This window comes from Benincasa hispida, chromosome 6 (assembly GCF_009727055.1).
Source record: "Benincasa hispida cultivar B227 chromosome 6, ASM972705v1, whole genome shotgun sequence".
Lineage (NCBI taxonomy): Eukaryota > Viridiplantae > Streptophyta > Magnoliopsida > Cucurbitales > Cucurbitaceae > Benincasa > Benincasa hispida.
The window spans coordinates 6,778,141-6,800,635 of record NC_052354.1 but is presented as its reverse complement, the minus strand read 5'-3'; the positions used below and the strand labels follow the sequence as shown (position 1 = coordinate 6,800,635).

The 22,495-nt window shown below is 31.0% G+C and overlaps 2 protein-coding genes across 3 annotated transcripts; both read left to right on the top strand.

The window, feature by feature from the left end:
* Nucleotides 1-380: 380 nt before the first annotated feature.
* Nucleotides 381-1,756, top strand: LOC120079571 (basic leucine zipper 43-like). Its single transcript, XM_039033799.1, has one exon. It carries the CDS (start codon nt 840-842, stop codon nt 1,377-1,379), a length of 540 nt encoding a protein of 179 aa, XP_038889727.1. The 5' UTR covers nt 381-839; the 3' UTR covers nt 1,380-1,756.
* An 11,915-nt stretch (nt 1,757-13,671) lies between these two features.
* On the top strand, nt 13,672-16,755 carry LOC120079847 (6-phosphogluconate dehydrogenase, decarboxylating 2). 2 transcript variants are annotated; one of them, XM_039034280.1, is made up of 2 exons: nt 13,672-13,873; nt 15,049-16,755. In XM_039034280.1, exon 2 carries the CDS (start codon nt 15,057-15,059, stop codon nt 16,518-16,520), a length of 1,464 nt encoding a protein of 487 aa, XP_038890208.1. In that variant the 5' UTR covers nt 13,672-13,873; nt 15,049-15,056; the 3' UTR covers nt 16,521-16,755. The 2 variants fall into 2 exon arrangements, with proteins under 2 accessions (XP_038890208.1, XP_038890207.1); XM_039034279.1 differs by having other exon boundaries at nt 13,673-13,873; nt 15,046-16,755.
* Nucleotides 16,756-22,495: the final 5,740 nt, after the last annotated feature.

Below are 22,495 nucleotides of genomic sequence, written 5' to 3'. Positions count from 1 at the left end.
TTGCAAACCCTTTCTTTAAAGGGATCTTGCGGGCTTGTTTTTTGTCGTCCTTGTATTCTTTCATATTTTCTCAATGAAAACAGTTGTTTCTAAAAAATATAAAAAATAAGATTCCGGGGTCAAGTTATTGGAGCAGTGATTTTTTTAAAGGAAACAAAATTTTTCATTCATTTATTGGAGCGGTGTATTTTAAAACGAAATTTAAATCTTTAACACTATTGGTTATTATGGTTTCTTTTTGAGCTCTACCCTATGATAGTTGATGAATAGGGATGTGAAAGAAGGCTTTGCTTGCCTTGTCCATCTTCCTTTTGCTTACATCACTAGATTGAATTGTCTAGTAGAGATACATCTCAATCTTGACATCCTTTAATGTACCGTGCTTCTTTTTCTAATCATTCTACCATAACAATAATTATACCTCCCACAATATGTATGCTCTCTCTGATGTGAAAATTATTATCAGACATAATCAAACTCTCATGTATATATATATATGTGTGTGAATCATGCACATATTACAAACATATACTAATAGACATGAGTAGTAATAGCAAGAAGGAAGGTACACAGATATAGTAGAGTACCTGAATGATCTTGTGACATGAAAGCAAAGCAGCTGTGCCATAATAGGACATAGACAAGATCTGCATGATATTCAAGTGATTCAAGCTCGGAAAAACTACTTTCTCAAAATCACTCCATGCTCCTAAGAGTGGGCCAATGAAACCTTTTACATGCTATAAAGCATCTTCACCACCAAACTTCCCATTCTCCCTAAACATTGTCTTCTCCCCTTCCAAGATTCAGCAAAGCTTTCTTTCAACAAGGCCTTAAAAATGCAGCCTGGTGAAGTCACTAGTCTCCAATATCTCATCCCCTCCAATTTATCTCCATATGCTACTCACTTTCCCATGGCACAGAACAACTTACCTACAATGCAACTTAACGAATTCGCCAATCCTTTATATAATTTCCAAGGTCCTTCTCAAGTCCATGAGTTCAATCGACAGCCGTGTTTGAGTAGCAATTCAACTTCTGATGAAGCAGATGAGCAACAGCAAAGCCTCATCAATGAGAGGAAGCAGAGAAGGATGATATCCAATAGAGAGTCTGCACGTCGATCACGTATGCGCAAACAGAAGCATTTGGATGAGCTATGGTCACAAGTGGTTTGGCTAAGGAATGAGAACCATCAGCTTATAGATAAGCTGAACCAAGTTTCAGACTGCCATGACAAGGTTGTTCAAGAAAATGCTCAACTCAAAGAGCAGACTTTGGAACTTCGTCGAATGATCACTGAACTACAGGTCAATAATCATTACCCCAACTTCAGAGAACTTGAAAAAATCCCCCCTAACACACCATCTGAGAGCTGAGTCTGCACCAGTCATGACAAGTTATATAGATAAGCCAGGGTGAGGAGGAAATTTTTTCCAGTTCCCTTTCTCCGTTTATAGTTCTTCTGTCTTCAGTCATTTCCTCCATTCAGTCTGTAGCTTCATGTATGTAAAGAAGAACTGCAATAACTTCTGTTTGAGCATTTTGGATGATTAATGTTTAATTATGATTTATATTTTTGGCATCCAAAGACAGCTTAGATCTTCTGAACTTGCTCCACATCGAAACACAATGAGAGATCCATCATAATCCTATTTCAAATAATTCTATAAACTAATGACAAACAATTTATGATATACACAACAAATACAGGACAACAAATTAAGGGCAATGGTCCTTTGGCTAACCACAATTTGGTATCTTCTTTGAGTGGTGTGGACTATCAAGATAGTTTCCCTCTTGAAACCAGCTATCTTATCTCTTTGTTTAGCTGACTGCATATCGTTTTTGTAGCTTTTCTGACCATTTTTTTTTTCAGCTGCCCCTTCCTTTTGTACAAGCTTAAAAATTCAAAGGTCCCATTTGATAACCATTTCGTTTTTTGGTTTTTTGTTTTTGAAAATTAAATCTATAAATCTATAGACACTACTTCCATCTCCAAATTTCTTATTTTGTTATCTATCTTTTACCAATGATTTAAAAAATCAAACCAAAATTTTAAAACTAAAAAAAGTAATTTTTAAAAGTTTGGCTAAGAATTCAACCATTATACTTAGAAAAGATGCACATGGTAAGAAATGGAGAAGAAAGAAACTTAATTTTCAAGAACAAAAAACTAAAAACGAAATGGTTACCAAACGGGGCGAAGTGTTTAAAAAAAAAACAGTACAGGAAGGGTTTTTTTTTTCCCCTGAATGATAAAGTTTCATATTGTGCAGTGAAGATGGTCGTAGTCGTTTGTGATGTTGAGTGTACTGAACAAGGAAAGCAATGAGCAGCATGGATTGGATTATTTATATGTGATGGAGAAATAAGTGGTGGTGGGTTGTACTGATTATAACTTATAATACAGATTACCTTTAAAAATTAAAACAAACAAAAAGATATCCAATGAAATTTTGAGAGCTTTCTTGTTTGTGAACAGACCAGAGCAATGTGTCAAAACTTTTACATAGGACCAAGAACAGTCTTCTGTTGACCGTTGAATACTCTCTTTTCCTTTTAAATTATTTCATAAAACAAAGCCATTTCACCTCGTGTTTCTTTAATTAAAAACAACCACTTTCATTGAGAAAAAAAATGAAAGAATACACAGACATATGAAAAACAAGCCCATAAAAAAGAGAGCTCCCTTTACGAGAAGGAACTCCAACTATGCAACATCATGCCTATAGAATAGTTTACAAAAAGTCTTCGAGATCAAAACAAACGAGAGACCACACTTTCAAAGGATCCCTATCCATTTCCCTAAACATCTACCATTTCGCTCACCCCACAAAACTCATAAGATCGTGCACACCCGAGCCCACCATAAAAAATTACCTTTCTACCCAAAAGGACAATTTAGGAGGAACTCCTCGATCATATCACTAACGTCTCTATGACGAGCATACATCAGTCCAAATGTTTGATAAAAAGAATTCCAATCACAATTCGCATAATCACAACACTAGAGAATATGGTCCAGATCTTTCTCCGCCTTCCAACAAAGAATACAACAGAAGACCCAACCAGTAAAGGCATTTTCCTTACCAGCCTATCCAACATATTAGCCCGACCATGAAGATCCCTGCCAAGTAAAGATTGTTTCTTTAACACATTCTTTAGCACCTTCTGCCAATTTCCAAAAATATAAACCAATGCTGAATTCTGATATTGTACAACTACCAATCCTCAAAATTCAGATGTTGTAGGACCACAAAGATCCAATAACAGCAGACAAAATTAAAGGAAACCAGCCAACTCTAGTTATAGTCCAAAGATTTGAGCACAAGAAGATTGAAAAGATAAATCCATTGCCTTCCCAAAGAAGATTTTTCCATAATCTTCTGCACACTTCCAGCAAATTTTGATGGAGGCTCCTATAGCAATAGATTATCTTGCCTCTGGTTTCTCTTTCTCACAATTCTTCTATTAACTACCTTATGAGAAGGGGGAAAAGTGAAGTGTTTTATCATATTCAAGTCACCCTATTACATCCAACTTAATCTACTTTTATGTCTCTAACACACTTTCACTTTGAAGAGATCCTCAAGTTCGTTTATTTTTTTTTTTTTTTTTTTTTTTGATAACTATGAGTGTTCAGGTCAGCTTACACGTACCTTAACTAATCTCACAAGACAACCCACCTGACCCTCGATATTTGAATGTCAAGGAAACTCGTAAAAAATTAATTCTTAAGTAGGTGATCACCATGGATTGAACCCTTGACCTCTTAGCCATTTACGCAAATTAGAAACAACATGATACTATCCCAGAAGCTTGGTAGGAAATGCTTAGAGCTTTTCTTAATTTATTGGTTCTGATACATTAACTCCTCATCCAAATTACTAATCAAGGCCGACAACGATACAAAATCATGAAATGTTATGTACACAATTGATTGGCAAAAGAGCCATTCAATACACTTGACATACACAAGGAGGAGCCAATTTGCAGGCAATACTGTTTTCTTTTGTTTGGGGAGTGATAATTTCTTTGTTAAATTGAATGACTTTTTATCATTCTTTGAGTTGATCTTTGGCCTAAAAATTAATAGGGAAAAAAGCTTGATGAATTGAAAGGTTTAAATGATCAACTCTTCAATCAGTATAGGCCCTCAACAGTACTCCCCATAAGCTGAATGTTTGGGCTTCTATTGTGGGGTGTGAGGTGATTCTTCTCCCATCCTTTAAATTAGGGCTCTCTATTACAGAAAAAAAATTGCAAGAAAAGGAAGAAAGTAAGAAAAATATTGCATTTAAGGTTAAAGTGGAAGAAAAGGAAGAAAAGGAAGATGGAAGATGGAAGAGGAAGATGGATTTTTTTTTTTTTTTTTTCATTTTTCCTTTAAATTACATTTTTCATTTTTCATTTTTCATTTTTTTCCTTTTTTCATTTTTCCTTTTTCCTTTTTCCTTTTTCATTTTTCCTTTAAATTACATTTTTCATTTTTCATTTAAGGTTCATTTTTTTTTTCCTTTAAATTACAGAAAAAAACTGCAAGAAAAGGAAGATGGAAGAGGAAGAAACTCAAAAAAAAAATATGAAAAAGAAAAAAAAATGCTACAAAGCGAAGAAAGTAGAAGAAGAATGCATTTAAGGTTAAAGTGGTAATTTCGGTTTTAAAAAAGATACCCATTTTTCATTTTTGTCCTTTATTTTGGACCATCTATACCACTTTCCCATGAGAAATGGGAAATTTGTAATAATAGGGATCCACTCGAAATTTGGTCTCACATTTACAAATAAATGAAATTTGGTCTTTTGTCGATGTCATCATGTTGTGAATTTACCACTTTAACCCTTCTTTCTTCTTTCTCCTTCCTCCCCTCTTTTGTAGAACTATTTTTTTTTTTTCGTTTTTCATGCTTTTCTTCATCTTCTTTATTTTTCCTTTTTTCGTTTATAATGATTTCTTTCGTTTATGCCATCCTCTAGACGATTTCCCTTTTTTCTTCTCCTGCGATTTCTGTTTATTTCGTCATCTTTTTTTTTTTCGTTTTTCTCTCTTTATTATTAGCTTTGCAGTTTTTTTTTTTGAAGAAAAATGTTACAGGTATGTCTGATGAAGAACAAGACGAAGGAGAGAAGAGCGGGAGCGAGAATAAATAAAAGGAAGAATTTGAACAAATGAGAAGAAAATTGAAGAAAAATTTGTAGTTATGTCTTATGAGGATCAAGACGAAGGAGCAAGAGGCGAGAGCGGGAGCAGGGAATGAGAGCGAGAGTGAGGAGCTAGAAACAGGCCCTTGCAAGTATTTTGAGATCAAATGGATACTTTCACATGTGGATGACGTTAGTAGAAGGCCAAATTTCGAACATTTTTAAAGTGGGGCCAAATTGCGATTGCGAGTTGGCCCCTAAATAGGGGTCATCCATACAAATTCCTCATGAGATACGGGAAGTAGATAAGGTAAATTTGTAGGGATAACTCAAAATTTGGGTCCAAAATGGTAAATGACTTTTTTCTTAAAAAAATGACAAATGACCTTCTGCTAATGTCATATTTAGGTGAAATTATCAAAATAACTTTCCTCACTCACAAAATAACTTTCCTAACGTAGAAATGTCATCTCTCTCTCTTTCTTTCCCCACTCACAAATTACTCTCATCTCTCTCGTTCTCTCTCTTCTTTTCCTCACTCACAGATCACTCTCCTCTTACAACTGGAGCTAATGTGTGGTTTTTCGTCAAAGTTAGTCGCAGCAAAGAAGAAGAAGAAGGAAAGAGGAAAAAAAAAAAAGAAAAAACAGTTTAGCTAAAGTTACTCACAGAGAAGAAGAGGAGGAAGAAGAAAGAAGAGTGAGAGAGAGAGAGAAAAAAGTCGCTCACCGAAGAAGAAAAGAAGAAAAGAAGAAACTCGTAGAGAAGAAGAAAAGAAAAGAATTTGAAAGAAGGGCAAATTTATAATTTTACACATGCATGATGTCAACAAAAGGTCAATTAGTAATGGTTTTTAAAAAATGGGGCATTTGACATTTTAGGCTTCCAAAATAGGTCAACAGTGCAATTTTCCCCGTGGATAAAAAGGGATTTTTGGTGATGTTTGCTTTTCATCTTCTCTACCCTACAAATGAACTAACTTTTGAGTTTTTTTTTTCTTTATGAAATTGATGACCTATCGTTACAAACATATGAAATCTAACATTCTTGCTTATGTCATACTACACTACCACAATGCATTTTATAATGTATTGATTGTGTTGCAAATATGTGCAACTTGTTGTGTTTTCCCATTTTTACAGTTTGTTGTGTTTTTCCCATTTTTACTGGATGAAAAAAGTAGAGATCACAAATACGATGGTGCGCTATGACGTAAACAGAATATTAGCTTTTATATATTTGGGAGGCGGATCATTATCATAAAAACGCTTGTGAATGTCATCCATACAAAAAATTCCTAACTCTTTGATCTACTTTTATAGTCTAAAAAAATTTAGATTTTTTTGAACGTCAAAATATATTTATACTTTAAAAACAACAGAGAATAACCTTTTGTTCATGCCATATACGACTCGACAATACTTTTTTCAAAACGAACGAGTGCAAGAGAGTGAAGGAAAAAGAGTCAGCATATTAAAACACTATTTTTCTTTTTCTTTTTTTAATGAGTCGAACGCAAATGTGAGGAGCAGGAAATGCTTAGAGTTTTTCTTAATTTATTGGGTCAAATGGCATTTCCACCTGATTTTATCTTCTTTTTTTTTTTTCTACAACAACCGTGTTTTTTAAATTACTTTTTGCAGTAAAAATATAAAATTGTTATGGTATTTAGTCACAACTCTATTAGCTTGGGTCTAATATTGATTTAAAATGGAAGAAGAGTATAATATAATAAAGATCACCTTATTTGACCTTTATTTAATTATTTTGGTCAAAAAAAGTGCACTTAGTTTTGGTTTCTTTGTCTATAGAAAATGCACCATGATATTTCAAGAAAATCAGGACGGTCTAGAAGCATTCAAAGGGAAGAGGAAGATATGAAAAATGTGAATGTAAGAATTTTGATCTTTTGTCCCATGTGAGGTGGATTTGAATATGAAGTTTCAAACTAACTTTCTTTGAATTCAAAATAATAATCATAAATAATTCGTTAAAAGGGTAAATCCTGAAATTTAGAGATCAAATTAAAATAAAGTTTAAATTTCAAAGGTAAAATGATAACATTTTAAAATCTAAGGGCTAAATTGAAATCAAACTCAAAACTTACGAATTAATTATGTAACGGTTTAATGACCAAATTGAAATTAAGCTCAAAATCTATGGACCAAAAAGATATATTTTCTTATTAATTTAATAATAGGTATATATAGTTAAAGCTCTTAGTAACTAACACATCTATATACAATAATGTCTGCTTTGGTTGTCTAAACATAGTTAAGTTATTATAACAATTGTTAAAATGCCTTGAATCTGTTTGTTGCCACTTCGAACAACCAAGTATGGATTTCGTATTGAGCATATTTATTTATTTGTAGTTATTTACGTTTTTTACCCTAGGGTTTAGAGTATTGCACTATATAAACTCTCTGACCCTAGAGACGCCGTTTTTTTTATGTAATTTCTGAAAAACATTCTCTCAAATAATATTGTTCTCCCTCTATCCGTGTACGTAGCTAACACATTGTTTGTGAACCACGTATATCTGTGTGTCGATCTTCTCTATCTCTACGTTCCTTTTGTGTTCTTTAATTGTCGATTTCGTAACAACAATTATTCTATTTCTTATATAGATTCTTTCTCTTTTCCTTCTTTGTAAGTTAAGAATCTTTTCTTTCTTTATAAATTCAATAACTTGTGGAAAGTTCTTGTTTCAAATTGACGAAGTTGTGAATAGAGATTTAATATAGATGTTTTGCTAATGAGTTGATTTTGACCTAAAATAATGAAACAAAATTTGCACTTGATAGTTAGCTAGACATTTTTTTTAGAAATACAAGGACCATTATTCATGAGAGGAATAATAATTAGTATCTATAATGGACGATTGTAAGCCAGTTAAATTCAAACTATAAAAATACATATTTTGAATCTAACCAACCGAATAGAATATTTACTAAATTACTCCATGGCGAGTGCATTCAGGACTAATCTTACAATGATTTAAAGTGATTTGGTTAATTGAAAAGATAGTATTTTTAAGGTTAATAATTAAGTGTATAATAATATAAGAAAAATCTAGTGATAGACTTCTATATAAGCCGTATAATTTATCATCGATAAATACTAAGAACTATATCTAAATTTTGCTATATTTACAAATTATTTTGCATTGTGCTATATTTACTAATATTTTGAGTTTGATTGCTATATTTGCAATGATCTACTTCTAACAAAATTTTAAAATGAATAAAAGAAATAAAAAGAAATAAACTTTTGAAGATAGAAAGACAAATCTAATATAAATATTACAAAAATAAATAGATGCTCATTGCTTAGTGTCCTAAAAGTCATGTGTCAATCTTCATGTTGTTCATGTGTCTTATAGTTTATTCATGCTTGGTGTCTATATAAGATAAGACCACATCCCATTTGTCACCTTACCTATACATAGTGGCATTTTGTGAATCTTAAAATCACACATATTGGTGAGAAATCCACTTCAAATTTTCATAATTTTCATATTATTAAATCTTCATAATTTTAGTTATTTTATTTATTTATTTATTTATTATTATTATTATATTATATTTTTTTGGAACATAAGGTTTGACACTGCGATCAAATCTTATGGCTTTGATAAAAATGTTGATGAGCCTCTGTATACAAGAAGATCATCAACAGTTAAGTAGTTTTTTTAGTGTTGTATGTAGATGATATCTTACTCATTGGGAATGATGTAGGTTTACTAACTACAGTTAAGAACTTGCTAGCAACCCAATTCCAAATGAAATATTTGGGAGAGACTCAGTTTGTTTTGGGTATTCAGATTTTTTTAGATCAAAAGAACATAATGCTAGCATTGTCTCAAGCATCGTATATTGACAAGATGCTTTTCAAATATTCGATGTTGAACTCCAAGAAGGGCCTATTGTCTTTCAGGCATGGAGTTACTTTGTCTAAGGAATAGTGTTCTAAGACACCTCAAAAGGCTGAAGAGATGAGACAGATCCTCTATGCGTCTGTCGTGGGTAGTTTGATGTATGCGATGTTATGTACTAGACCTGATATCTGCTATTCAATGGGGATAGTTAGTAGATATTAGTCTAATCCAGGATTAGATCACTGGATAGCCGTTAAGAACATCCTCAAGTATCTATGGAGAACGAGGGATTACATGCTTGCGTATGGTTCTAAGGATTTGAATCTTACAGGATACACGAACTTTGATTTTCAGATTGATAGAGATTCTAGGAAATTCACATCAGGATTAGTGTTCACACTTAACGGAGGAGCAGTAGTATGGTGAAGCACCAAGTAGGGGTGCATTGCGAACTCCACTATGGAGGCTGAGTATGTAACGACTTGTGAAGCTACTAAGGAAGTCGTTTGGCTCAGAAAATTCTTGATTAATTTGGAAGTTGTTCCAGACATGTCAAATCTCATCACGTGATAATAGTGCCGTTGTGGCTAAATTCTGAGAACCTAGGAGTCATAAGCGTGGAAAGCACATAGAGCGGAAGTATCATCTCATCCGAGAGATTGTGCATCGAGGGGACATGATTGTCACGAAGATAGCTTCGAAGCACAACGTTACTGATCCATTTACGAAGGCCCTCACGACTATAGTGTTTGAAGGTCACCTATAAAGTATGGGTCTATGGGATAGACCACGGTTGTACTAGGGCAAGTGGAAGATCTTGTACTGGGCGTGTTATGCCCTAATTTATTGTTTTGTATACTTGTATTTTATTATCTTGTACACCCCACTAGCTTTAGGACAAGTGGGAGATTGCTAGGGTTGATGCCCTAAATCTCGCAGGGTCCTATAGTTTGTAAACATTGTATGAACAAACTCTTATGTGATTAATAATATATGATATTTTATTCACTTTGTCTATAAAATATGTGATATTTTAGTTGCATTAACCACAAACCAATAACACATCCAAGGTTATCATTGTAACTTAAACATGTATGTGGAGGCAAACAGGTGAATCATGTTTAAGTGATAACCTAAATGGTCTGTAGTATATGGATAAAGCTAGGTATCTTATCCTAGTGACACTATGAGTATGACCCGTTTTGTAGGTGTTACAATTGTTGTAAAGTGCTACAAATGATTTGATTCTGATCATTCATGTATTAGACATGCGAGCGAGGATATTCTATATAAAAGAGTTTATATAAGACTGGACCACGAAATGTTTAGTCTCATTATATAACACCGTTCATAATAGATACTTTCATTTCACTAGGATAATCATTGGTAACATGACCTAAATCCTGAGTGAGTTGTGAACTCTTGCCTATGAGGGTAGTCCTTTGATTTGTATGTGTGAGAGTGGCCAGATTGCCGACTTAACAAGCTTACCATTTTAGGGATTCGTCTTATTGGGGAGCTGGGAACACAGCTACACAAGATGGAATTCAGTCCTTCCCTAAAAGTAGGGTAAGTAGATAAATTGCTTCTTTAAGGGTTGATTTCGGGTCTTGAACAATGTGACACTCTTCTGACCCAAGAGGGGTTTAATCATAGTAAGACTATGATATATTGTTCATTAGAGGGATTAGTAGTACTTAAGGAGTTAGATGTAACTACATGGACAAAACAGTAATTTTACATAACTGTACTTACGAGCAATTTGTGAAGGGTCATCATATTGTTGATTGGTTATATCCAATGGACACAAAAATATATCTGTAGTGCAAAGAGTGCAGTTGTCGGTCTTTGGTGGAGTGCTCGATAGTTAACGAATGGTGGATAATGTAATTAAAGAATTTAATTAATTATTCATGTACCGTTGGAGTTTCAAGCTATAGGTCCATAAGGTCCGCTTGGTAGCTCAAAAGAATTTAGTTGAGAATCAATTTTTGGGTTAATTTGAATTGTTTAGATTAATAAGAGGGAATTTAATTATTTATGATATAATTAAATTGATTCGATTATATATGATATAATCGTTATAATGTATATGATACATTATAGTTTAATTGGAGGAAATAAATATTTGAATGAGATTCAAATATATTTTCTATGAATGTGATTCATAATTGTTAAATTTAATATAAATATGATTTATATTAAATATCATAAATAGAGAAAAGAATCAATAGTTTATATTGTATATGATACAATATTAAAACTATAGGTTATATGTTATATTTGATATAATATATAATTTAATATAAATATAATATGATAAGTTAGTTATCATATTTATTTATATTATTTTATTATTTTGAATAATAAATTCCCTTTTTTTCTCTCCAACTACCTTAGTGAGTGATTATTGTTTTAAGGAAAAAATGAATAAAAGAAAATTATTTTCTCTTCTTCCTCTAGACGAATCTAAGCATATTGCTAAATGATTGAGATTGCAGAAACGTTCTGTGTGCTTAATCTTCTTTTTCCTCCAAACTCAAACTTTCCCTCCTAATCAAAATAGTCAGAGCCCCCACTCCTGGGTTCTCATCCTAAGAATACCAAAGGCTCGTTGTGGTTGTGTCTTTGTTTGGTTCGAGAAGTTCTTGAAGAAGGTCTTCAAGAGTTACCGAGTTCATGACTGTTCGAGGGAGTTACGTGAAGAGATCTTCAAGGGTAATGTATCTTGAAACCTTTTCTTATATCAAGCATCCGTAATTTATTTTGAATGCATATCTTGTATGTTTACTGTAAATTATGTTTTCAATAATTAATATAAATTGAACAATCCGCTTCCGCTCAAGGATCTCCTTCCAAAACGAGTTCTTTCATATATATTATATGAAATATGTAATCTTTTTCCTTCACTAGGGTTTGTTCTCATTAGATTTTTTCTAGTAAGGTTTTGACGAGATATATTTCATATATATATGGGCATCTAAGTAATGTTATAAAAATTAAAAAAAAATATTCATTGTTTAGTGTCTTAAAAGCCATGTGTCAATCTTCATTTTATCCATGTGGCATATTCATGTTTGGTGTCCATGTAAGACCATTGTCACTTTGCCTATAAATAGCAGCGTTTGGTGGATCTTAAAATCACACACATTTGTGAGAAACTCATTTCAAATTTCCACTAAATTTTCATAATTTTTGTTATTTTATTATTATATTATATTTTTTTCATATCCATTGTTCTCCATTGTGTTCTTCAATTTCACAACAAAATCCTAATTTTCTAATTTTGTATATAAATATAAGATATATAGACGTAGTATGACGAAGGTATTTTGATAGTTTCACCTAACTCCATTGGGCGAAAAGCTCCATCCAACTAATTTTGCAATTTCTGTTCAAATTTTGTCCACCTACCAATTTCTCTCTCCCCAAGGCTGCTTTTTATTTTCCCTTTTCCTATTGTGTGGCTCAATTTTTTATTTCTTAAATGACTTTGAAAATTTCCATTTTAACCCTCTAAATTTAGAATTTATTTTAGAGCAATCTAGAGATTTTTACCAATAAATTCATAACGAAAAAATTGTCTACTTATTCAAATAAATTCAACGATAATTATTTTAAATGATAAGACTGTTAAAAATATTTTTAAATATAGTAAAATGTTACTGTCTATCAATGATAGAGAATAGATAGTGACACTTTTTTATTTTTTGTAAACAAGTTAGGCCAATTTTCCTGTATTTGAAAATAACTATAAATTTAAACATAACATCAATCAACCATGCATGTTGTCCTTCTTCTTTTTAATTTCGTGCTCCTAATTTTTGTTATAACTTTGAAGTTAGGGATAAAATGAAACTTTTCAAAGTTTAAGATATAATCACAGTATTAAATTTTCATCGACATGTCGATATTTTCACCATGAGATTTGACATCGATTTGAGGGGTGAATCAATATTTTCTATTTCTATTGTAAAAAAAAACTTACGAAACACAAAAAAATAAGCATCAAAATGTTATTAATCTGAATATAATAAAATTAATAGACATTAATTTGATTGAAAGTCATAAAAAAATTTTACTAATGCAATTTATTTTTGAATATGTTACTTTTATAATTTTTTCAAAAGTATCTATCGAAATCGACATTTTATCGATATTTTCATTAAAATTTTTGTAAAATTAAAATCTCAATATTTTCGTTTTAAACTTTGGATATAATTGAAACAAAAAGGTTTCCTAAAAAAAAGAAAAGAAAAGGTTAAAAATACTATTTTAGTCTCATACTTTGAACTTGGTTCAATTTTAGTCTATGTTTGATTGTCGCTTTAATACTTGTGTTTTCAAATAAATTTTAAACTTAGTCCATCTAAGTTAATTTTTTTTATCAAACTGGTTAAATAGTAATTATAATTTTTATAGTAATAAAATACAATACGTGCATATGATTTTAAATTTATAATAAAAATGTTAAAAAAAATAAAATTAACAATAAACTAGACATAAGGCTAAGTTTAAGATTAATTAGGAGGACATGAATTAAAATAGAACCAACGTCGAGGGATAAGAGGAAAAATTGTACTTTCACCTCAAAAGAAAATCTATTTTTAAAAAAATATAATTTAATAAAAAAATTTGTTGGTTGTTTGTGTTTCTCCACTGCGGGAGTCTCCAATTTTGACCTGCAAAAGGTCTATATAGGAGTGCTTAACCAATATCTGTGTAATAATTTCCCATTTTTCTGTGAAACCCATTTCATTTGATCGGCTTTTTCAGAACCCCAGATCTCTAATTTCTTGAAATTTGTGTCTTTCTCGATCCATTGGCGTCGGAAGAGAAAATATTCAGGTTTGATTTCTTCTGGGTCTTCATTGAATTGCCCATCTTCATTATGCCCTTTATGTGTTTGATGGAAATCCCCCTGCCCCTCTCCAATCCAGTGTGGTTCTGCCCATTTGTTGTGCTACTCTTTTAATTATAATTTGCATTTCTGATTTTGATTACTCATGTAGATCATTACGGGCTTCAGATTTCAATCCCTTCCCACATTTTTTTAGATAGAGTTCTTTCTTACTTTTTGTTTGATTTAAACAATGATTTAGAAGTCCTAGATGGATGCTAATTCTTATGTTGTTGATGTGATTCACTGATCTGTCTTTGATTGGCATAAAAAGGAGATTCTAGATCTTGCTTTAATCTTGTGATTTATGGCCATTATGTTTATTATCATAGAAGTTTCTCTTGTTGGTCTGTGATATTATGGTTGTTTTATTTGTTAGTTTTGTCTGAGTGGAAATTGAGCATATTGTAAACTTTTGGGTTTTATGGTTAAAGCATGAATATTGAATATAGAGTTTCTGAAACAAAATGGAGGTTGTTGAGTCCTCTTTGTGAATGAGATGGTTAGCCTCTTTGCTGGCATCTTAGAGGCTAAGTCCAAACATTTAAAGCAACAATTATTTACCAGTAATTCTTAGTTTGTACTCTTCTCCTCTCCTTTGTTATTGTTATAAACTTACAATGAAGTAGAAAGACCAGAGGAGCTAGTATTTTAACCGAATCAATTTGTAAACAAGTAGTATTTAATGCTTCTTTCAAATGCAGGTCAAAGTGGGTTTAAAGTCCTTTTTAAAATTTTCAGAATCAATTTTAACTCTGTAATCAAACACTGTGAAAAATAATAAAAGAAAGTGTTTTTAATGGGTTAACAACATTAACCATTCCAAAAGTTATATCAAACGCATCCATAATGTGAGTTTAAGAATTTCGGGATTTGTAATTTTAAATTAATACTTTTTTTAAGGGACTATTAGCTCTTCTTCGATGGGCTACTTTTAAAAAATGTACACTTTGCATGATGTGTTGCTTTCATGATGAGTATTTCTTTGACATACGCAGCAGTACTGGTTGGTTTTTCCTTGTTCTGTTCACTTGGTATTTACAGTAAGTTGTTATCTTTGGATCTGTAGCAAACTAGATATCTGTTTTTATCTGAAACCTTATAAATCTTGAATGTGCAGTAGATAAAAACATGGCTGCTCCTGCGAAACTTACAAGAATTGGCCTTGCTGGTCTGGCTGTAATGGGCCAAAACCTGGCTCTCAACATTGCAGAGAAAGGTTTCCCTATTTCTGTATATAACCGAACGACCTCCAAAGTAGATGAAACGGTTGAACGAGCTAAGGCAGAAGGAAACCTTCCTCTCTATGGCTTCCATGATCCTGAATCTTTTGTTCAATCAATTCAAAAACCTCGTGTCATTATCATGCTTGTTAAGGCTGGAGCTCCAGTTGACCAAACCATTAAAACCCTCTCTGCTTACTTGGAGAAAGGTGATTGTATTATTGATGGTGGTAATGAATGGTATGAGAACACCGAGAGAAGAGAAAAAGCCATGGCTGAATTAGGTTTGCTCTACCTTGGAATGGGAGTTTCAGGGGGTGAAGAAGGTGCTAGGAATGGTCCTTCTTTGATGCCTGGAGGATCTTTCGAGGCCTTTAAGAACATTGAGGACATTCTTGTTAAGGTTGCAGCCCAAGTTCCCGATAGCGGTCCCTGTGTGACTTACATCGGTAAAGGTGGATCAGGTAACTTTGTCAAGATGATCCACAATGGAATAGAATATGGTGATATGCAGCTAATTGCTGAGGCATATGATGTTTTGAGATCTGTGGGGAAGCTGTCAAATGAGGAACTTCACCAGGTTTTCTCAGAATGGAACAAAGGCGAGCTTCTAAGTTTCTTGATTGAAATCACTGCAGATATTTTCAGCATCAAGGACGACAAAGCCGACGGCTATTTAGTTGACAAAGTTTTGGACAAGACCGGGATGAAGGGTACGGGTAAATGGACTGTTCAGCAAGCTGCTGACCTCTCAGTTGCAATCCCTACCATTGCTTCTTCTCTTGATGCAAGGTTCCTTAGTGGTTTGAAAGAAGAGAGGGTAGAAGCAGCAAAAGTCTTTGGATCAGGTCTTAATGATGTCTTGGTGCCTCAAGAGGTCGATAAAGCAAAGTTGATCGATGACGTGAGACAAGCTCTTTATGCATCCAAAATATGCAGCTATGCTCAAGGCATGAATCTGATCCGTGCCAAGAGTATTGAGAAGGGATGGGATTTGAAGCTAGGTGAACTTGCCCGGATTTGGAAGGGAGGTTGTATCATCCGAGCCGTGTTTCTTGATAGAATCAAGAGGGCCTATGATCGAAAACCCGATCTAGCCAATCTCCTTGTGGATACAGAGTTTGCAAAGGAAATCGTCGAACGACAGTCAGCTTGGCGTAGAGTTGTATGTCTGGCCATCAACTCGGGTATCAGCACCCCAGGAATGTCCTCTAGTCTCGCTTACTTCGACAGCTACCGGAGGGAGAGATTGCCTGCAAACTTGGTCCAAGCTCAAAGAGACTATTTTGGTGCCCATACATATGAAAGAACCGATATCGAAGGGTCTTTCCACACCGAATGGTTCAAGATCGCCAAACAGCTTAAGAACTGAATGTATTTGTTGCCATAATCCCGAAAGTAAGAACAGTTTTTATTTTCAATAATCTTAGCTCTGTAATGTTGTTGATCAGAGCTCATTTCATATGTATTTTGGTGTCAATTTGGTAACATTACTGTGTTATTTTGACTTTTGAGTTTGAATATGTTGTCTGATAAGGTTATGCTTTGGAAGAATTTTCATTTGATTTTCTTCCAAGAAATGTTAAAATTTGGGAGTTAAACTTCAACTCTTGAGCTTCTGCAAAAAATATATATATATAATCTTTACAAACTTGTAGATAAGAAATAATGACGGTTATATGTCGTATATAAATAATTCTTAAAATATTGTCTTATGTTAAATACAGGTAGAAAATGAAAAAAAAAAAAAAAAAAAAAATCGAATGGGTATGATATTAAGGAATTGTATTTCAGTTCATAGTTTGTTTAATAATATATTAATAAACTATAAAACTAGTAGAATTACCCAATACCTACTAAATATTAGTTATGTAGTCATCTATTTTTGTCCAACTTTATTTAAAATAAATTTAATTTCTTAATTTTGTTAATTTTAATTTGATGATTTTTCACATTTTTCATGGTATTTTTTTTAATCTCTTTTTAACTTTCATTTTAGTTTGGTTAAAGTAACCAATTTAGTTAGGGTAAAAAAACAAAACAAATATGGAAAAATTTTGAATTTGGTTTTAATTGTCCAAATGTTGTCTTTCCTTTCTAGAGATAGGATGAATTTGGTAAATTTTCAAATTTGAAATAAAAATCAATAAAAAAAAATAACATTTGGAGTAAGGTTTTTGAGTTTTAAATAACCAACTTTCTCCTTAAAAAAACCTTTAAAGAAACTCTCATTCTTCTTTAGAAACCCTAGAGAGCTTTCATCTACAACAACACGAAAATCCCCATTTTCTCTTCCGAAAGTAAACATAGCAACCATACCCCAAATCCTCTCTTCTTTCGAAACCCTAGAGCCTCATCCTTTCATACATCAAGGGAGAGTTCAAAAAAAATCTCAACAATGTCAAGAATCCAACACACAAGAAAAATCTAACTTATTGATAGAGCTTTGGCCCTAAGGATTCATACTTCAAACAACAAGAGAATTTAGTGTTTTGCAACCTTTTTTCTTTTTCTTTTTTTCTGCAAGCTCCTCTAAAAAAAAGCCAAAGGATTAGATATGCGGTTATTGTTTTTTTGTTCCCCAAGAGTTAAATATGTGAGTCTTTTTATTTATTTATACATATTGTTTCACATCTTGTTGTTTATTTATTTTTATTCATTGTTTGTTTTTACTTCTCAAAAAAAATTAGAGTGATTAGAGTGAGAAAAAAGAATGGAGTAAAATAAAATAGATGAAGAAAAAATAACTTGGTAAACAAAAGTTCATTTTTGTTAATATTATTATTTTTTCTTTATTATTTATTTCCTCCGTTAGTTTATTCCTAAACTTTACGTGTTTATCTTTATTTTATGTTTATAATTAGTAATTTAATTTTTTTTTATTATAGTATTGATTATTGTTTCTTTAGCATTTTTCCATTTTTCTTATATGTATATTTAAATATATATTTTTTTCTTATTTGTGGTCAACTTAATATATTCTTGATAATAATTGTTTAAATTGGTTAATATTTTTAATTAATTTTCTTTTTAAAAAAATATCCGAAGATGGATTCTAAAAGTATTTAGGAGTCCAGTTTTTTAAAATCTTAAGATGAGGAAGTTGATTTTTAGGGAGTGCAAGATCGATCTCTAATATAGTTTATTAAATTTTTAATATATTTGTAAATATCATTATTCGTTCGTTGATTGCTTTAAATGCATTGTTAAATTTTATATTTTGTAAATGTAGTTTTGCATATTTAAATTAATGTTGTTTTTTTAGTAAAATTTCTCTAGCATTTTCAACACTTATAGGTTTATTTTCAAATATTTGAAATTAACTCCTTTTGAGTTTTATTAAATGAGTTTGAATCTCTTTTCTCAAATATTTGTTTCAAAAATGTTGTTGTAATTCCGACGACGGAATCTAGAAAATTTGTGAGTTTGTTTTTCTAGAATTTTTGAGGTGAGAAATCGGTTCTTTGGAAGTCCGAAAATGATATTCAATATGTTTTTATTAAAATCTTAATATGTTATTTTATGTTTACTTAATTTATTATCATATTTCTTAAGTTATGTTTTTACTTGTGTAATGTTCATATTAAATCCTATTTGATTTCTAATTTAAATTTATCTAAGTTTTTAAAATCTTTTCTAAAACTCTTTTTAAGTCATCCAAATTTTTCTTTAAATTACATTCTTTTGGTGTTTTTGAACATTTAAAAATTAGTATATTATTTCAAAAGGTTTTCTAATCATTTGTTTTCTTCAAGATCACACTTTTTCGATGGAATCTAGAAAATTCAGGAGTCCGATTTTCTAAAACTCTTGAGATGAGAGATCACATTTTTTTGAGTTCGAGATTTGATCCCAAGAAAAAATGAATCTAATTGATGTTTTAAAAAATTCTTTTATTAAAAGGCTATTCCTGTGACAGATTTCGAGAAATTGTAATAATTTTTCACATTCTTGAGGTGAAGAATTTTCCTTTAATACTAATATAGCCCAATTGATGGAATTTTCTTCCAACTTCAAATATTGGAGTAACGAAGGGTAAAATAATACACTTATTTTAAACTTTTTTTCTAAACGAATTTTATTTTAAAGAATAATTTCAATTCAAGATTTAGGTTTTGGCCACCGTTTTGGTGTTGTGGGGGTGCTAACACATTCCACATACACAAATGACTCATGAACTCAACTCTAGTTTTTGCATATTATTTTTGTTTCTTCTAACTAAAAATTGTTTATTTTACTCTAATGTCCAATCACACCGTAAAAAAGATAGGTGGTGACTCATTTTTATTTTATTTTTAGAATTAATCCTTTTTTAGGATGTCGGCCCGTCCGCATCATCTCGAGCACGTGGTGACAAGGTTGAATATGAACTATTAATTATTAATTATTAATTTATAGCATCTTTTAAGTTGAAAGTTTTGTATAATTATTAAGAAAAATTATTTGAATTTACAATATGAAATATGTTAAATTGTAAATTTGGTCCTTATGATGTGGATAAAATTAGATAAAAGCTTGAATATACATGAGATCTTCAATTGCAATTATTATAATTGCAATTTCATGTCCCTCCCTAACCATTAAGGAAAATTTAGATTTTCCTGATTGGTTATGTGGTTACAGTTAGCTCAACGGCAACCAATTTTTCTAATAGATGATGTGGTTTGGTTGAGGCAAATTTAGCCTTGTTGATATTGCAACTAAGAGTGTTCAAAAAAATTGATGACTTGAAAAAACCGATCAATCCAATCCAATTCATGTGATTTAGTTGAGTTATCAACTCTTTTGGGTTGGATTAGGTTGGTTTCAAATAAATGAGAAAGTTATGTGTTAGGTTGGTTTCACCTAAAAGAACCCAAGTCAATTTGAACTTATTATAAACTTTAAAATGTATATTTTTTTTACTCAGATACACTTTTATATATATATATATATATTAATATATATATATATATATGTAGCTTAATTTAATTTCATTAGTTTTTTTTGGGATAATTTATTCTCCAATGACTTCTAAAAATAGGTTTTTTAGCACTTTGGGAAGAAATTTTCATTATATATATTGAAATTGATTTGTTAATCTTAATTCAATATATGAAAATAATTAAATCAAATTTTTACATATTAACATTTTACTTCCTTTTAGAATAAAAATAAATAACCCGAGTAACTCGAACCAACCCAATCGAAACGTTACATGGTTGAGATAGGTTGGGTTCATTTCTTAATGAGAGTTATCTGGGCTGAATAAATTTATAACTCGAACAATTGATTGGATCTAAAAAGTTCTTCAACTCAACTCATAGACACCCTTAATCGTAACTATTCAATGTCATGTTTTTCTCATAATAATAGTAATAAATAAATAAATAAATGTGCCCTTCACTTTTACATTGGATAAGGAATGATTTCTTCGCATGGGAGGCTGATATTTTTTGTTTGTTGTTTTTAGCAAGTAAAAAGAAAAATATTGGAGGATCATCATTTTCATAATAAAAAGAAAAACTTTCCTTTTCTTTTTGGTGATATACCAACATTCACATATTTTGCCTTAACTTTGAATATTAGACAAAATATATATATATATGTCTAGTCATATTGAAAAAGAGATCCAACTAATCAACAGAGTTCAAATCACTTAAAAAGTTGGAAGAACTATTTTGATAATGGTTTCCTTTATTTTGTTATCCATTTTATACATATTATGGATATACTTCAAAATAAAAGTAATACTCCAATTTGATTGGTTTAGATGCTTAATTATAAGCTCATAAAGTAAGTCAACTATGAATTAACAACTTTTCATCTTCCCATTTACATATTATAGGCCCCATAATGGCTGTTTTTCATGCCACATTCATATTCAAATTTAGACTTTGGAGATTCTTCTCTCCTCTCTTTATTTATTTATTTACTTATCTTTAATTGAATAATCCTTATTGATGTATATATACTTAGTTCCATGCCAAGTCAATTCCTTATTGTATTTAGATTGTAGAAAGAGAGAAGTTTAAATTAAATTTGTTAAAGTTGAAGTTTATATATTCCCAACTCCTTTTTTTTTCTAATAATTGGATTGGGTAGCACTTTTAGATAAAATAATTAAGAGTATAACAATATTTTTAAAGAACTGCAAATATAGTAAAATCTATCCATGATATATTCTATTGTTGATATTGCTCATAGACTTCTACCAACGATATAGTCTACTATTGACAAACCTCTACTAGTGATATATGGTCCATCATTGATAGACTTTGAAAGTAGAATCTAAATTTTGCTATATCTACAAATTCTTTTGCATTGTACTATATCTGAAAACATTTTGAGTCTTAATTTCTATTTTTGCAACAATCTTTCTTTATTAATAGAGATAAAAAAAAAAAATTAACGAAAACTTGCATATCATGATATCAAATATAAGCTAACTCTAAAATTTCAAACTATACAAATCAACTATGAACCAAACACCTTCTCTGAGAAGGTATAATTTTTAGTCAGTGGCGGAGCCAAGAATTTTATATAAGGGAACACTATATGTACAAATCTAACAAAAAAACTATAAATAAATGTAAAAAAAAGTATCCATAACTTCATATATTAACTAATTTATTACATTACAATTGCCCTTTATAAGTTTTCATGTTTTGAAATCAATCCTACTCTTCACTTACTTCTGGTTTGAATAGATAGCAACATAAACAAAATGTAGCATCCTTTGAAATGCTATATTCTAACTAATTAGAATATTCACTTAACCAAGCTATATTAAATCGTCTTGACTTTGTACCAAAATTCTTAAGTAAAAAAGTATGATTCCGAGGCTGACAAGGACCTTTTAGTAAATATGCTAATCTCGAATATTATAATTATAATCATAAATTTTTGTTGTTAGATCAGGATGTGTAGGTAGTTTTTATAGATTGATTTCTGTATAAGATCGATCAGAATCTAAAACATTTTTCTTCTTTAAAGATGATATCTCTACAGTCTCTAGTGTTGTTCTTCTTTTATAATCTCTCCATATTAATTTTGAATTAACTATATAAAAGTACTAATAAAAAGAATATTATATTCTATTATATAGATTTAAAGGCATAAAAACTTAAAGTCTAAGAAGATTTTAAAACTTACTTATCAAGTTTGTATATCTAAATGAGTGGTAGCAAATAATCATCTTGCTTGAACTGTGAAATTAATTTAAAAACCTATACGAGTAAATGTGAACATAAAGATAATATGGAAACAAACAAAAATATGTAAAGTGTAATGTGAGTATAAAAATTATGTGCAAAAAATGAACGATACCTTTTTAATCGAATGATCTTGAGATTGAAAACTGAATTT

Bases quoted from the DNA above. Each gene is read 5' to 3' on its own strand.
- LOC120079571 (XM_039033799.1), top strand. From the start codon at position 840: ATGCAGCCTGGTGAAGTCACTAGTCTCCAATATCTCATCCCCTCCAAT.
- LOC120079847 (XM_039034280.1), top strand. From the start codon at position 15,057: ATGGCTGCTCCTGCGAAACTTACAAGAATTGGCCTTGCTGGTCTGGCT.